This window comes from Heterocephalus glaber, unplaced genomic scaffold, assembly GCF_053883595.1.
Source record: "Heterocephalus glaber isolate CG9 unplaced genomic scaffold, H.glaber_assembly_v1.0 deba00000594, whole genome shotgun sequence".
Taxonomy (NCBI): Eukaryota; Metazoa; Chordata; class Mammalia; order Rodentia; family Bathyergidae; genus Heterocephalus; species Heterocephalus glaber.
The window spans coordinates 19,574,307-19,591,347 of NW_028258151.1; the positions used below are offsets into that span (position 1 = coordinate 19,574,307).

At 48.0% G+C, this 17,041-nt stretch overlaps 1 protein-coding gene across 14 annotated transcripts in view; it reads right to left on the reverse strand.

Annotated features, from left to right (window-relative positions):
- Shank2 (SH3 and multiple ankyrin repeat domains 2) overlaps positions 1 to 17,041 on the reverse strand; it is a 534,108-nt gene that overhangs the window by 343,944 nt on the left and 173,123 nt on the right. For 9 of the 14 annotated variants that reach the window (XM_087205461.1, XM_087205469.1, XM_087205467.1 and 6 more), the window contains 2 exons: positions 1,932 to 1,998; positions 862 to 1,032 (listed from right to left, as the gene is read on the reverse strand). In XM_087205461.1, coding sequence (XP_087061587.1) covers positions 862 to 1,032; positions 1,932 to 1,998 — 238 coding nt within the window. The remainder of the gene's footprint in view (positions 1 to 861; positions 1,033 to 1,931; positions 1,999 to 17,041) is intronic. The other 5 variants (XM_087205474.1, XM_087205473.1, XM_087205478.1 and 2 more) reach the window with 1 other exon arrangement.

The window sequence follows — 17,041 nt, forward strand, 5'->3', positions numbered from 1 at the left end:
ATGCAGCAGTCACGGGCTGGAAGAGGGGAGGATTCTTTCGCAGTAGGGGATGCTGTTTGCAGTTTGCACCCATCCGAATGGGTGAGTGGTCACTAAATAGATTTGCCTGCCAAACAGGTATCCCTAACAATAATAAATAATAATAATAATAAAGGTTTCAGTTTGTGATAAAGTGTGTTTATCTGGATAGGAAAGTTAATTATATCTCAAAATTGAAGAGACAAGTCATCCTCCTCCCTGAGCTGGCTTGCAGCATTAGCTTCAAGTGACCTGGCACAGAGTTCTGTCTTATATAGGAGAGTTCGGCACTGACTCCCTTTGCAGCCACTGTTTCAGACCTCAAGCCAAGCCAAGCCTGTACCACTGCACTGCTCTCTGGTACCTGGGAGGCAGAGGAAGACGGTCTCAGGCATTCCAACAGCTCAGTTCATTTTCTAAATCACCCTGTTGACATTAACCCATCCATCTCTATAATGTACATAGAGGTGCTGATGTGGCTGAGCTGGAGGCCTGGAGCTCTCAGCAATTAAGTGATTTGTCCAGGCTCACAGGAGGGACAGGCATCAGCATTGGCACAGCCTTTGGGAGGCCTGATGCTCCTCACAGGGTGCAGGATGATGCAAGCCAAGCATCTGTCTCTGCATCTTCCTATGATTCCCCATACAATAGGGGGGCCAGCCAGAGTCGATGCAAGGCACACACTGGACACAGTAGAGACATGACAGCCAAATGCAGAGTTTTGCTCACTCCCAGCACCCAAAATGAGGTAAGGGCACAGACGATGAGAGGCAGACTCCTTCCCGGCATTTCTCGGCCCCGCTCCAACCCCCTGGATCAATGATGCCATCCTCAAAAGCTCACCACTGTTGGTCCAATAGGACTGTTCCCCGCTGCAGGTCCTGTGGAAGCCCGGGGCTGGAGGGACTAGGCCAGTGGGCTCCTCCAAGGTGCAAGACTGGGCCCAGGCAATGGCTGGGTGGTGGGCACGGGGAGGAGCCCCAGACACTGCCCTCCTGGTTGGCACAAGGGGTACTAAAAAGGGGAATGGTCATCAGCACCATTTCTGGGAAAGCAAAGTGGAGTAATGAGAGCAGAGGGGAGAGGACCTCGTGGCTCTCTCTTCTCCCCATTCAGTCACCACCCCTGATCTATGTGGCAGCATGTACATCATGATATCTTCTGATGAACACATCTAAACAAGTTGCAAATTCATCTGACTCACCCACAGAACGACAATGCCCTGTATCTATCCCTTGACACTTAGCAAGTTTCCCTGCCTAGTTTCTTACTTTCTTAGATTTTTGGGAGATTTTATTTTTTAGAGCAGTTGTAGGCTCACAGCAAAACCAAGAGTAAGGTACAGAGATATCTCCCGACCCCAACATGCACAGCCTCCCTCATGGTCAACATGTCCCACAAGAACAGTACCTTTGTCCCAACTAATGAACCCACCACCATGGTTTACATTAGGGTTCACTGCTGAGGTTGGACATTCTATGGGTTTGGACCAATGTATAATAAAATACGTCAATTTCTATCAATATTTGAGGAAATCAGAGATATAAATCAGATGGAGATTCCCACTCCCAGCATAGATGAAACATTTCCTGTTCCTCTACTATCCTACATCAATTATACTCATGTGGAGGGAAACTTTGCCATGGGAACCTTCAGAAAAGACAAGAGCCTTGCTCTCCCAGGAAGCAGGGGGCATATTCTGGACCACTGCCTGATCTTCAGGGTCTTCTTTACCCCTCTCTGCCATACATTAAGAAAACAGGACCAGAGGCAGAAGAGATGCTCATGCCAAATTCTCTATGGAGTTTGCTAACAGTGGGCTTTGAATCAATCTCAGGAGGACTCTGGAAAACTGGTGAGTATATCCTTAGCCAAACTGAATGCTGCTGTGGTTTACCCATGAGTTTACTCACCGATATCTGTCTCCTTGTGGTTCTTGATGTATTCTGCCAGCTCAAAGTTGCCTGCTATGATTGCCACCTGCAGATGAGAAATTACATGGAAATTAAGTGTCAGCTGCAGATACAGTGATGGGTTTCTATAGACTTTATATCACTGAAGGCCTTGTGCTAAAGGGGATCCAGTCACAGCTCTGCAAAGGGCAGCTGGATGTCTACCAACTCACACCGCTCTACTTTGACACTAGAAGCTCCCTCCAGAGCGCCTGGTTGTTTTATCATGATGGAGTTAGCATGCCAGAACCGAAATAAGCCAGGGCTCTGTCCAGAGGCATCAAGGGAAATTATCTAAACAGCAACAAAGAATTTTATAAGGTCAGAGCCTGGAAACCTCACCTCCACGCCCCCCTTATATCCCACATTCCCAGAGGACTTCCCCAGCTCCCTTGGTCACTTCCAGGGGTCCATCTTTCTGTTAGATACAAGCCAGTCCCCATAATTGATGGAAAGCAAGACCTTGAGGAGGCATCTAAAGCTCATCAGATTTCAGTTCAGAGCAGAATATTTTTCCCACAAGAGGCACAGCCAGGTGGGTGGCACCAGAAACAACCCCTCCAAAAATTATCCCAGTGCAGCCCTGCAGACCTGTTGCCTACAGCAAAGAGGTTGCATAGTGTTTGATGTGTGGGAAGAGCCAGGCAGGTGAAGCCACATGCCCTGGGGATGCCACAAGCCAGAGACCACAGGGAAGGGGTCATATTGCCCCAGAGAGGGGGCCCTGGGTTCCCAGCCAGCATGTGTGCACCTACAGAAGAGCTGAGCTCGTGGTGCCAATCCGGGGACAAACACATCTGCAGTGAGGTCACACAAAGTGACAGTGTGGGCGGGACCTATTGATCAGCTGGAGGCCACAAAAGCAAGACCTGCAGCACCCATACCTGCCCCAGATTTCAGGCTCACCAGTCCTACACTCAGGTGAGCTGGCTCCTTACAATAAATGTCTTCCTTTTACACACACGCATATGTGCATACACACATACACATACACTCTTTGACTTAGGATGGGTTACATTTCAACAAAGCCATCACAATATCTTAAGTCACAAATGCATTTGATGCACCTCTCCCACTGACCATCACAGCCCTGCAACAGCGCACCCTGCTGGTGTCTGGTTCTCGCTCGTGTCTCAGACCCCAGGACCCCCTGGGAGCTGCAGCTTGCGGTCACTGCTCAGCACTGCCAGAGAGCAGCATACTGCAGGTGGCTACCCCAAGAACTGAAATCAGAAGTATAGTTTGTGCTGAATGCATGTTGCTTTCATACTACTATAAAATTGAAAAATCATAAATTGAACCATTGAACCACTTCTCCCCCCACCCCAGGCACTGTACCATGCACCTAACAATGGCTAATACAGTGAGGCTTATTGTTGTGTGTATTTTAACACAATTTTTTGAAAAGGCAAAATTCCACTTGTGCAGAGCAGCAGATGAAAAACCAAGAGGGGAGCTGGCTGGGGACCTGCCCTCAAGGGTCGCCAGGTGTTGGGAGATGAATTAGACCAGCCGAGGGCGAGGCAGAAGAGGCCTCAGAAGTGGCCGGTGAGTGGGTGGAGTCCTCGCCTTACAGCGTCCTAGAGCATGGCCCCTCCTGGGATTTCCCTCTGTACTGTGGGTCCCCAGTCTACAGCATTCCTCCCATTGGGCATGGAGGTGGAGAAGGCAGAGGCCCAAGAAAGCACCCAGGCCACTTCTAATCAGAGAAGCAGAGGCCTGAGGTGGCTCCTCTCTGAGGGAAGACCCTCCCCCATTCCCCTGCTCTTAGGCCCCCTGACTTAGTTTCTAGATGTCAACCAGGCATGTTGGGTTCAGCAAACCCTGACCCGTGCCCAGGTGCCCAGCTGAGTGGCAGGCTCCCAGAGCCAAATGCCTCATGGGAAAGCGGCAGAGAGATAGAGGCAGAGGGCACAGAGGTGAAGGGCACAAACCTTTAGCCAGGGCTGCCTGTGTGCAAATTCTACATACATACTACATGGCACCAGGTGTTGTGTTTAACTCCCAAGCCTCAACTTTCCCACCTGTGAAGTGGGCAGGTGTGAGGACTCGGTGAATCATGAATGCAAATGTTTGGGCAGTAGTGGGTACACAAAGAACCCTGACGTTTGCTGTCAGAATGACTTTCCTGATGATTTACGTATCAGTGGTGGAGCATTCATGTAGAAGTTACCTGAGCCCCACATACAGACACAATCAGACACACAGGAACATCCCAGGCTGCCCCCAAGTGCACCCAGAACTGCTGCCAATGATGGCAAGAAAGGAGATCACACTTTCAAGGAACAGCTGTAGGCGCTGTCAACCTAGTACCAAAGCCAAGGCCACCTCGGTGTCCAGTTAAAGTAATTCTGCCTGTAATGCAAAAGAGACAATGTACAGGTGACAGTGGTTTGACTGTTTCTCCCAGGCCAGGAACAGCATCTCAAGCAGCAGGCGGCCACCCTCCTGCATCACCGCTTGCCCTATGTTCAGCCCACTACAGGTCCCTGTACAAGTCTAATAGCAGAGGTGGGGGAAAGACTGGGTAAGGACACTTCAGTGCTGGGCACTGGCTCATGGCTCCTGTTTTGAGATGCACAAAGGAGGCCGGATGTGGGGGGCTGTCCAGTTGGGTCTCAGGCATGCTTGTCTGTAAGTACAATGCAAATGTCATGAGCACTGCATATGCACCACATGGCATCTGAGTGCTTTACAGCCATTGAGTCTTTTGGTCCTCACTGTAGGAGGTGGGCATCAGTATCTGCTGGACAGATCAAACAGAGGCACAGAAAGCTTACGTGACTATCTGACACACAGAGCTAGTTTGTGCCAAGGCCAAGACATTCGACCAAATTGTTCAGATCCAGAAACTTCCCCTAATTATCATAGCACAGAATAAATATTTTGTTGACTGCAATAGTTTTTCGAGTTGGCTTATAATAGCATTGGTTCTTGTGGTCACTCCCAGTTACAAGCACCTCAGACCCTGACTAGGTTTTCCTGGAATGAAGCCCCCATGATGTCTGTGATGGGGGACCCTTTGCTGATGCGGACAGGTTCCTCCTGAGACAGACACCAAGACTACCTCATGGAGAACAAGGGCAAACAGGACCTGATGTCTGGGGCCCAGGGGGCTCTGCCCTTGACACTCAGGCCCACAGGGACCCCAGAGGACGCAGGGACATTAGCATTAGCCAGATGCCACACCTCCCCCAACAGAAGTGCTTGTCCTGTCCGGGTCTTTGGAGTGAGACCCTCAAGAGAGCGTGGCTTGCACTTTACAGAATCAACTGGCTGGTGACGGTGTTCACCTGTTTTCATAACTCAAAAATTGACAGTTGGGTTTTCTCTGGTACCTCAAACACTTAGACTTAACATTAATTCAATCTTATGCTTTCCGAGGCACATCATCAAAATCTGTGCTATGACCATCTATTAGGAGTTAGGACGGTGGAAATATGATCGCACTCATGGTTGGAAAGTGACAGAGCAGGGTGAACTTGGCTTTGCTGGGGAAGGGACATTGAAGACCATGTCTTGTGCAGGGGTGGCTGGAGCCTAGCCCCTGCCACACACATTATCCACATCCCTCTCAGCCATCATCTGGAAGCCTCAGCTCTGGGATCTCTACCATCTCCTCTATTATGTGCATCTCAGCTTCCCATTGCTGGAGTATCACAGCATGCCTATATCCCATGCATCCTGCAGGGCTTGGAGGAAACATGCCAGGCATGTCCATCCACAGCCCTGCATTCTGTCATGCACTTTGCCTTCCTTATACCCCAAAGGCAGCCCAGCAGCACTCTGCCAGGTAGGTACAAACCCACCCCACTGTCCTCCGTTCTCATCCCCGTGCCTCGAAGCTGGGCCTATTCCAATCTTCTGACCTGATTTGCATGAGGTTGTCCCAACATCCTTCAGTCCCTGCACCCACCCCATCAAGGAGACCTTAGGTTTTAAGGGGCTCACTCTGGCCTGTGTTACTTTCCCCTGGCCCAGTGCCCATGGTGCAGTGTCCCTTACAGACCCAGGAATAATCGACTCAAGGACTAGGCATTTTGAAGAGCTGACACCACCACTGCAAGGCCTGAAGATTACATATGTCCTGGGGCAAAGGTACTGGGTGCATAGGGGCCCAGAGTGTTCAGGGGTGCCCTGGAAGGATAAGGGTCATGAGTGCAGCAGCCAGGGCCCCAGAAGTAGTGTGCATCACTGCCTCCCACCCACGCTGGGCACTGCCTGCTGTCTTTCCTGGTGCTGTCTACACACCCCGCTCTATGCCACACACAGCAGTCTGGTAGAAACCCAGTGCAGTCCTTGGCTTCCCACGCCTGAGGGCTGCAGTCCTGCTTATGGATGCTGAGACTGGATCTTGAACTTCCAGCCTCTAAAACTGCAAGAAATAAACTTCTGTAGTTCCTAAGCTTTCCAGTCTATGGTATTCGGTTACAGCAGCCTGAACAAATCAAGACAATGTTCACCCTTTCCCATCTGTCACCTTGGTGAGAGCAAGGCTCAATAAGGTGCCAAGAAAGCCAGCCATGCTGCCCAGGTGGGGTACGGCAGCACTTCTGAGCCTCTTCGCAGCAAGGGAGATGCCAAGGAGCTGGACTGTGTGGCCTTTGGATGCCTTCCTGGGCCCATGGTATCCTGGCAGTGACAGTGCCCTGGAGCCACTGCTTGGCTGAGTGTCCATGGTGCAACCTGCTCTGATGCTGAGCTAGACCCAAAGTGAGGGAAGAAGCCGACTCCCCCCTTACTGAATCCTCAACAGTCTCCCGGCATCCACAGCCAGAGCGCGGGGGAACCTGCTGCCAGCCCCAAGGAAGCCTCCTCCTCTTGCCAAAGTGCAATGTGCTTCCCGACAGTAAGAGCTATTTATAGGCGGCTCTGTGATTCCCCACACCTCCTTGCCAGAAGGGGGAATGGTTCCTCACAGAGACAACAGAGGAGCCGAGGGGACCCCATCTCCATCTTCCTCATCTTTGTTTTTCACTTTGGGTGGCACAGTGTCACCTGTGCCAGATGCCTATGACAGAAAGCAACTGGTACTCAGAGACCAGGGGCCTGGTCAGGATGTTTTAGGTACGGGCATCTTCAGAGCATGGCAGGGAGACTCAGGGCCTGGCTCAGTGAGGTCAATGTCACTGGTCTCTACAGACACACTCTAAGGGAGTCTCTGCCCATCCCTGGGCTAAAGTTGAGTATCTGGAGAGGCAATGGATGACCCAGTGATGATCCTGCAGGTCCAACAGGAACAGAGCCCTGAGGCTTCACAAAATTACTCAAGGGGGTCAAGAGCCTTTGCAAATCAATGCACATGACCCAGAGGTGCTTGGCTTCCTTGGAGATCCCACAGCAATATGATGGCCTAACTAGAGCCCCTGGTGGGCAGCAGAGGCAAGTAACACACCCCCAGGAAGTGCCGTCTCAAGGTCCTGAGGGCCAGGGAACAGCTAGAGGATACAGTGTAGCAAGGACTTGTGAGGCTCCCCAAGGCAGGTCCATACTCAGTGACACCTGGGCCTCCTTGGGTTGACAGGGGACCTGAACAATCATGCGAAGACTTGCCCAGGCAAGGACTCCCCTGGGAGGGTACCTAGGTGGGGGACAAACTGTCCCCATGCCATGGAAAGTCAGACAGATCTAGCCCTTCATGCTACACCCATGGCCAAGGAGCACTCAACTGAGACGGGTCTCCCTCTGGTGCCACAGGGCAGCAGGCAGAGTCCAGGGCTGGGGCACCAGATGGCCTAAGTGGGTTTGTTCTAACATTGAGACCACAGACAAGCTACTTCACCTCCATACACACACTCCTCCTCTGTACCTGGGAATGATAATGCAGGCATGACTCCTCTATGACTATTGTTGAGAATTAAAATAGCTAACATGGGCAAATGGCTTAAAACCATATCATTCCATCTTAGCAAAGCATCCCACATTAGCAAACTACATGCAGAAACTTATACAATATATGGAGATGATATCATTTCAAGGTGGGTTTACTCAGGAATAAAAAATTATATAATTCATCTCATTAACAGAAAAAGGGGCAGTCTATATAATCATCTTTGATAGTTGCAGCATCTGATCAATTTTGATCAATTTTGATGTTTTATTGAAGGCACTGGAGGAAATACTGATTTCATGATTAAAATGTAGTAAGTTAGGAATAAAATATAATAGAAAGGAATTACATGCACTTAGTCTGCCATTACATCAATAAATACAGTTGAGCTATAACCAAGGGTAATGTGTTTGTGGATTCAACTAGCTGTTGTCCAAAAATATTCAGGAAAATGCATGTACAGAACATGTACAGACTCATTTGTCATCATTACCTAAATAATACAGTGTGACAATTATTTGCACAGCATTTCTATTGTATTAGGTATTATAAATCATCTAGAGATGATATAAGTATACAGGAAGATGTGTGTGGTTTTTATGAAATACTGTGCCATTTTATATAAGAACTTGAACATCAACAAACCCCTGGTATCTTTTGAGGTCCTGAAACCACACTCCCATGGATACCAAAGAACAACTGCATATCACTTAATAAAGTAACACCCCACATCTGATTGGCACTTGAACCCAAGGGCTGCCATTCTGGGCTTGCTGAGGGGAGGCTGGGTGGGCGGGTACAGGTTGCCCTCGTGGGTCTGTGTCTGGGCTCTTTGCTCTTCGTCCACACCTCCTCCCATTTTCCAGCATACCAGACTAGCTTCCTTACACCATGGCCTCAGGACAAGGCTCATAACCTAGGCTCCTAAGGCTGGTGCTGGAGCTTGCATAACATCACTTCCCGCAGATTTTACCGGTCAATGCACAAGAGGAGATTCTGGGAACATGGTGGGGGACATGCTGGTGGGAGAGCTGCACTCTTCTTCTTACCATGTCCCAACCACATCTGTGAGATGTATGTAGCATGGATCCATCCACGGGTACCTTGTCCTTTGCACATGCATAAAACAGATGCCCAAAAGTCACACTGTTACCTGGGTTTGAACCTGGGTTCCACAGCCTGTACACTTCAGCTCCATGCAGTGCTGTCTGGTTAAGACTGGTCCCAAATAAGCACCCATGCTGGCAAGTCACATCCCAGGATGCTGCCACTCCTGATCATGAGACAGTGGTCTCATTGGTCCAGTAGTTGGCATTGGGAGATTATAATCAAGGAAAAAAACCATCGCCAGCATCGAGAAGTTTCTGACTTAACCAATGGGGCAGATCAGCGTGTCTATCTTCATTCTAGGAGTTCAGCTTCCAGCTAAGATGTGGAAACATCAATCAGGTAAGAGCCTGCCATCCCTAAGGAGGGGGCTTGCCTCTCTCATCATGTCCATGCAGAAGAAACTTCCATGAAATGCATCCTGTTCTCTGTCCTGAAAAATATTCATGGCAGTCGGGGGGAAAACTTCATGAAAAACACCAGAGAAAAGCATACAAGTTTAGCACTCACATATAAGAATGAGAAGTAATTTCACATCTATCAAATGCATCTTCCCTTTCCCAGATGGACTTGCCAATAAAATGACTTTCTCCTTTAAAACAGCAATAGTGTTGCAAGACATGTCCTCCTCCAAGAAATCTTGACAGAAAGCCAACAATTCTCCAACATCTGCAGAGAAGCAGTCTTCAAGAGAGAGGCTCAGGTGGAGCCTCCGTATGCAAAGGTGTAAGGCACAGGGGAGTAAGATGTTCCAACTTGCCTCGAGATCCCCCGACTCATGGGCAGAAGGAGTGAGACCTCTATGTACAAGAGGCTGAGACTCCCAGATGCAGATGTTCCTAGACTGACTCTGGCATGCTGTGACAATGAGAAGCATGAACAAGCTGGGCACAGCAATGGCTACTCATGTTTGCTCACCATGTGCAAGCAGCCAAGCACTGAAGAGCAGTATCTAATTCCATCCGAAAGCCCACAGGAGGCAGAGCTGCTGTGACCCTTACTTTACAGACCAGGAAGCAGGCCTTGAAAGCTCCAGTGAGTGGGATTTCCAGTTCCACAAAGGTAGACTTTATCTATTGGATTCCAAAGCCAGGGTAGCACGGATGCTGCATACAACTTCCTAGGGCTCTAACTGCAGAAAGTCCCACAGTGCCCCAGGCCAGCACAGCCTTCCTGCTTTGAAAGAGCCAGGAGGGAGATTAATACTGAGATGTGATTCAGAGCAGAAAGGGAGCAGCATTTTCTGAGGACAAAGAAAGAAATGACAGCTGAGATCCATGCACATGTGTGTATTGGTTTGTTAGGGCTGCCACACAAAGTGCCACGGCCAGGTGGCCTAAATGCCAGACAGTCATTGTCCCATGTCCTGGAGACTAGAAGTCCAAGATCAAGGGGTTGCAGGGCTGGTCCCTCCCAAGGCCTCTTTCCCCAGGTTGCAAATGTCCTCACATGGTACTCTGCATGTGTCTGTGTCCTGATCTCCTCTTCTTGTAAGGACACAGTCACACAGTAAGAACTCACCCTATGACCTATTCTAACTTAAGCATTTCTGTTTTGTTTTTGGGGGGTTTTTTTGTACTGGGGATCGAACTCAGGTCCTTGCGCTTGCGAGGTAGGCAGCAGAACCACTGAGCTAAATCCCCGGCCTCCAATGTAGTTTTTTTTTTTTTTGGTACCAGGGATCGAACTCAGGACCTTGTGCTTGCAAGGCAGGCAGTGGAACCACTGAGCTAAATCCCCGGCCCTAACTTAAGCATTTCTATAAAGGACCTCTCCTTAAATCCCAGTGAGATTCAGCCCACAACCGCTTAGCACAAGAGTAGGGGGAATCTCCTTGCCTTCTTCATGGACACTTAAGGTCCTCAAGCAAACACCAGATTGGAGCTCTTTCCAAAGGCTTGCAGATCCCTCCACACCACAGTCTCTTCTCAGGGGTACGGTGGTGTGAGGTACAGCAGTCATAACTGCCACGCGGGTGGCAGAAGCTGCATCCTTTGTCTCCCCAAGACTTCATTACAAAAAAACTTTAAACACATCTCAAAAGTTGAAAATCTGGTGAAAATCAGTGGTGTCCAACCAGCTCACACACTTGTTTATATGTTTCCTGGTGTGGTGTGTATGTGTGTATGTGTGTCTGTGTGTGTGCAATTGACACAAGAAAGTGTGAGATTTCAGCACAATGTGTTTCCTGCTGAACCACTGTAACACTTCCCTCTCGAATTTCCTCAGCATCTGCAGGGCATCCTGCATACGAAGGGCATCCTCCCATACGTAGTGTCACAATGGGAGCACTAGCATTTGTTCCCAAACAGCCTGTAAAACCCATTCCATACTTAAAGTTTTCCAAATGCCTCTTTTCCATAATCCTTTGTATGGCTATAATTTGGGAAAAATGCAAACAGTGAAAGGCATGGGCTTCAGGCATGTAACATGATGCATTCCAGTGGCCTTATTTTCCCAGGTTACCATCACTCCAGTCAAGAACTGGAATATTCCCATCAGCCTACATGATCCCCTTCCCCCATCTAATTTCCTCCCTCCCACTGGCCAGAGCGACAAGAGCCTGACTTCTCTCACCACAAATCAATTGTCTACTTATTGAATGTCACATACATGAAATCCTATGTTACATGCTCTTGTGTGTCCAGTTTCTTTTGCTCTACATCATGTTCTAGAGATACAGAAATTAACTTTAAATTTTCTCAGAAGTTTAAAAAAGCAATGACTACAAGATTCAACCCAAAAACTGAAAACCCCAGCCTCTCAGAAACCACTGCTGGCCTGGCAGCTCCACGACGTCCAGGCTCAGCCACCACAAACACCACTGCCGTCACTCAGAAACAGCATTTCTCACTCAATGACAAGAGTGAGGACAGTGGTGGCTGTGGTTGGTTTACTAAGTAAGCATACCACAGTCATCTCCTTTATCTATGGGGACATATCCTAAGACCCAGTGGATGCTAGAAACCAGGACAGCACTGAGCCTTTCATATATTGTTGGGAGCAATGCTACATAATTCTAGGGATAAATCATTTGGTTAGCCTAGTTCTCTTGCCTACAGCCCAGCTACAGAATAACTCCAGTTTGGCCTCCGGTCACAACTGAGACTTCAGTGATCCAGTGATGCTGTGATTCTCCAGGACAAGAAACATCCTGGGAGAACAAACATCTGCTCAGTTCCTCACTGTTCTTGGACTGATTAACATCTTGTTTGCTGGAGATGTACTGAACTCTCTGCAAGCCTTCCGTTACACCTTGTTTATCCCAATGTGAACTACTGAACTCTCTGTAAGTCATTTGTTACATTTGTTTCTCCCGATGTACTGAATAAAAGCTGTGGTAAGCTGGGGGCTTTTGTCTTTGCTGCCCAGAGCAGCACTGATCGGACCCAGAGTTCAGCTTCTTCTCAGTCTCATTTTTCTACCTTTCCTGTAATTCGCCGTGTGCTGCCGTGGCTCGCAGGAGACCAGGACTCACTGCAGAGGTTCTGGTAACGTCCCCTTCCCCTGTCCCCTACAATATATATTAGAGACATTCACTATTTCACTTAAATGAAATACTTTATGGCTTTTCTTTGGTATATCTAAACTTCCAGGCACACTACTCCTGTGAACCTTGGAGCCATTATTAAGTGAAATAAAGGTCATTTGGACACAGGCCCTGTGACCCCTGTGGCTCTGATAACCAAGATGGCTGCAGAGTGACTAGTGGGCAGGTGACATTTACAGTGTGGGTGTGCTGGACAGAATGGTGATTCATGTCCTGGGCAGGAGGAAGCAGATGGGTGAGATTTCTTCACGCTTTTCAGAATGGCAGACAATTTTAAAGCTTATGGCTTGTTTATTTCTGGAATTTTTCCATTTAATATTTTTGGACAGAGGTTCACAGAGGGTAACTGAAATTGCAGAGAAAGGGGATTACTGTTGTTCTCAGTTTACCTTACATACACATAAAATATTTCACTTCATTCCATGGTGTAAAGGAAATTAACAAATTAAATTATATAAACCGAAATCATGCTCATGCGTTAACGTACAACTTGATGTTTCAAAGGGATTCTATTGGATCTGATTCTATAAGGAACCAAACAAGCCATTTCGTTGAAATTACTGCTACACATCACTGTGGGGCATGACATATGAACACAAAACTGTCTTGTCCACAAAAGCAAAATGACCTGTGGAAACTGGCTCATTTCTTTCAGTCCTGTGGTCTGGCCCTTTTGCAGTCTCAGGGAACTGAACTGGAGCTATCACAGCTACAGTCTTCCTCAGTTCAGCACTCCCTCTTCTCCAGCAAACAAAAGGAAATAAGGCAGGGCACACCCCACGCCCAGGCTCATCTTCCCTCCTTATCATTTTACCATCTCCAAGTACTTATACATAAATTCAGGCTAGGTCATGTCCTTTACAGAAAACAACATCACACTTGTAATTAATCCCAGTGCTACAGAAGAAACTTATTATGTAAAGAGATCTGTGTTCTCTCTTTCTCCTCATTCACCCTAAATTGCAGACCCCATTAAAATAACACAGCCCACTCAAGGGACACACTAACACCCAGGGGCTGCTAGCTGCTAAAATGCAGGGGATGTATGTGAATTAAATTCCACATGATTAAATAACATAAAATTGCATTCGAATACCTTTAGGAATAAAAAGAATCAACAGATATTTACTTTATTAGGAAATACCTGGGGATAGTGCTCTAATAATCAGCAGCTAAATTTTGGGAGAAAGGAGAAAATGGAGGAAGGAGGAGAGAGGGAGGAAAAGAGGAAAAAGACAGTGAGTTTTCCTGAAGGGGCTTCTAAAATCCTTGTTTAAGGGTCCTGTTTTCACCACATCCTTACCAGCACTTTTTATGCATGTACTTTTATTTTAGTTGTTCTAACTGGAATGAGATGGTATCTCATTGTAGTTTTATGTTTCCCTGATAGCTAATGATACTGACCATTTTTCATATACTGTTTATCCAAAGGCAAATGAATCAGCATACCAAAGAGATACCTGTACACCCATGTTTACTTTAGCACTAGTCATAACAGCTAAGATATGGACTCACTTCCATGCCTCTCAAGAGATGAATGGATAAAGAAAACATGATAATATAGACATACCGGAATATTATTTAGCCATAAAGGAGAATGAAATCTGGTCATGTGAAGCAAAATGGATGCAGCTGAAGGACATGACGTTAAGTGAAATAAGCCAGACACAGAAAGACAAGGGTTGCATGTTCTCTCTCAATAGGTGAAAGCTAAAAAGAATCAACCTGAAAGTAGAACAGTGATTCCAAGGGACTGGGGGCTGGATTTGATCAGTGGACACTGTATGCCTGTATGGAAATTGCACTTTGAATCCCATTCGTATGTACAGTTTATATATGTTAATAAATTTTTTTTGAAGATCAATTTTTAAAAAATAATTTAAAACTACTAAAAACATAAGCCAAGGACTCAAAGTTCCCATTTCAGGATTTGAAGGCTAAAAGGGGGGATTCTGGGGTTAATGCTCAGACTCCACATGGAAACACCCTAAAAGCCATCCTTCTCAGCTCTCAGGACTCTGGGACAATCATGGCTCTGCTGTGTTACTGGTTCAATGAGTCCTTCCACCTCCCATTGGGAAGTGTGGCTGTGTTACAAGATCATCTGATGGTTGACGATGCTGACCACATCTGAGCAGGGCAAACCGCCAGCACCCATGTGTGTTGCCAGAGCAGTGACACAGTGACATGGATCTTTATTGCTTTCAAATTAATCACTTTCTGACTTATTTACATGGGTGCTGCACACGCAGAACACTGTGGTGGTAGCAGATTTTGTGTGGGGCTGTTGGACCCTTGGGCAGCCGACAAGTCTCAGCCATGCACAGTGGCTCTGTAGCATCTATCTCAGGAGCCCTGAGAACCTGCCAGCTGCATTTGACAGCCATTCCGGACACAGAGCTGGGGATCTGGAGGGCCATGAGAGTAAGACAGGGTAGCACTGTGCTGCAAGGAGATCCTCCCTGTCTCGTCTCTCTGGTCTCCCTCTTGACACAATCCACCTGTCCCCAGGAGAGGCAGCAACTGGGAGCCTGGGGCTCCCCAGCCAAGATGCCATGGTGAGGTCACCCCAGTCCTGTCCCTCCACTCATCCTGAAGCTCGTGGGTGCACAGAGAAAGTCTACACGGAGGCTCCTTCTAGGGAAGGGAGGCTGAATGTATGGCAAGGAAGAAACTTAGCAACTGCAAATACCAGGAATCTTCCAGGTAACCATCCCAATCACTTCTGAAATGTCCTTTACCCACCACAAGCTGCAGTTGGCTGCTTTTCCTTCATCTTGTGAATGTATTTTGTGGGTGGAGCTGACTGCTCTCTGCTGTTGGCTTGTGATCACCTTTCAGAGGATTTCTGGGCATTCCCTGCTTGCTCGACAAGTTCGTCCTCAGGTCCTGATAGGACTGATCAATACTGATGTCTTATTTTAAACACAGGACTTAGTCTTTTAGGAACACTTAGCTGCCACTGGGAATCTCATCTCAAATGTACATGGCTGCTCTTTCAAAATCTGCCAGCACATGTTAGCAGACTGTACGCACTCCCCAAAATCCCTTAGCAACTACATCCTGGTGCCTAACATTTTAATTCCTTTGGTTATGATTCATGGTGCCATCTGTGGACAGATAATGAGAGACAATAATCCAAGAATAGCCATCAGGCATGTGTTCAGCAGAGTTTTAGCATTGATGCCTCCAAGTCAGGGGAAGGAACGGATGCAACACCAGGAGATGCCTCACCCACCAGAGCTCACATAGGACCTAGCAGATTGGATCACAGGGTACTGAGCCCCCAGCTTCCCTGAACCCCTTGAGAAGACCTAGTATGGCTGCAGGGTCCAGAAGATCATTAAAGGCAACAGACTTAAGAAGAGAGAATCCACAGGAAGCATATCACCCACAAGGGCACCCACTCCACCTGCCAAGTTGGATGATCAGGATAAAGGAGGGGGCTGGGATTATGAGAAAAGGGGCCCTGAGTCCTCTTAAGCCCAGCCCATAGAGATTTATTGTCCTCTTGCAAATTCAAGGTCCTGCTTTAAGACTTCTAGACCGTCTGACTAATGATACTCAAGCGTCAGACTTGCCTCTTTCTTTTCATAAATTCCAATACATGTGAATATATAAAGTCAAATACTTCTTGTTGTTTTAGAAAATACCCCTGAGGACCAGCAGACATGCATGTCTACACGCTCCTACCTCCTCCTACACGTTCCTACCTCCTCTCGGTGTGCCTGCTGCCCATCAGCTCAAAGGCCAGGCATGTCTCCAGAGGTCTCCAGAATCTCTGCAGACAACGGGTAGGAAAGTGTATGCTGGGTTATATCCTCTCTCAGCAGTTTGCCCAAAGCTGCTGTAAACCGGCTAATGTACCTTCCTATGAATCCAGGGGATAAATGACCTTGGTTGTCCCCTGTTCTATGGACAGGAGGTAGGCAAATCAGAGTCAAGATAACCTGAGCCCCTGTAACATTTCCTGCTGGGGTTAATATGAGAGCTGGCCTGAGGAAAGATCAGGGGGCATGGGAACAACCCAGAAGGGACAGGATGGAAGCCAGGACAGAGTGACCCGCCACAATTCCCCTGCGCCCCTGTCACATGGTTACATAGCAGACCTTGGCAGCAAAAGCTCTTGGCACTTTCAGACTGCAAAGCTGGCAAAAAGCAGAAATGCTAAATCCTGGAATCTGCTGCACGTGTGTGTGTGCGCACACACACACACACACACACACACACACACACACACACATGCTCGCTCGCTACCATCCGCCACCCTTTCATGTGGGAATCAGTGCAAGTTTCAGAATTATTTCCAGAATTCTAATGGAGCATGATTCACTGGAAAGAGGACGTTGATATAATTATCCACCTGTGCCATTCAGATGGCAAGAAGTCCCCCTGCCCTCCCCACCATAGGCACAGCATGCAGCGTTCCCTGTATCTGGAAAGTCTCTGCAAACACTCAAGATGACTCCAGCTCCCACAGCTCCGAGCCTACAGCTGCACACCCAGGGCTAGCAGCCTGGGGAAAGGTGAGTCAGGCCAAATGAAGCCCAGGAGGAGACCAAGCCCCCATAGACTCTGTGCTAG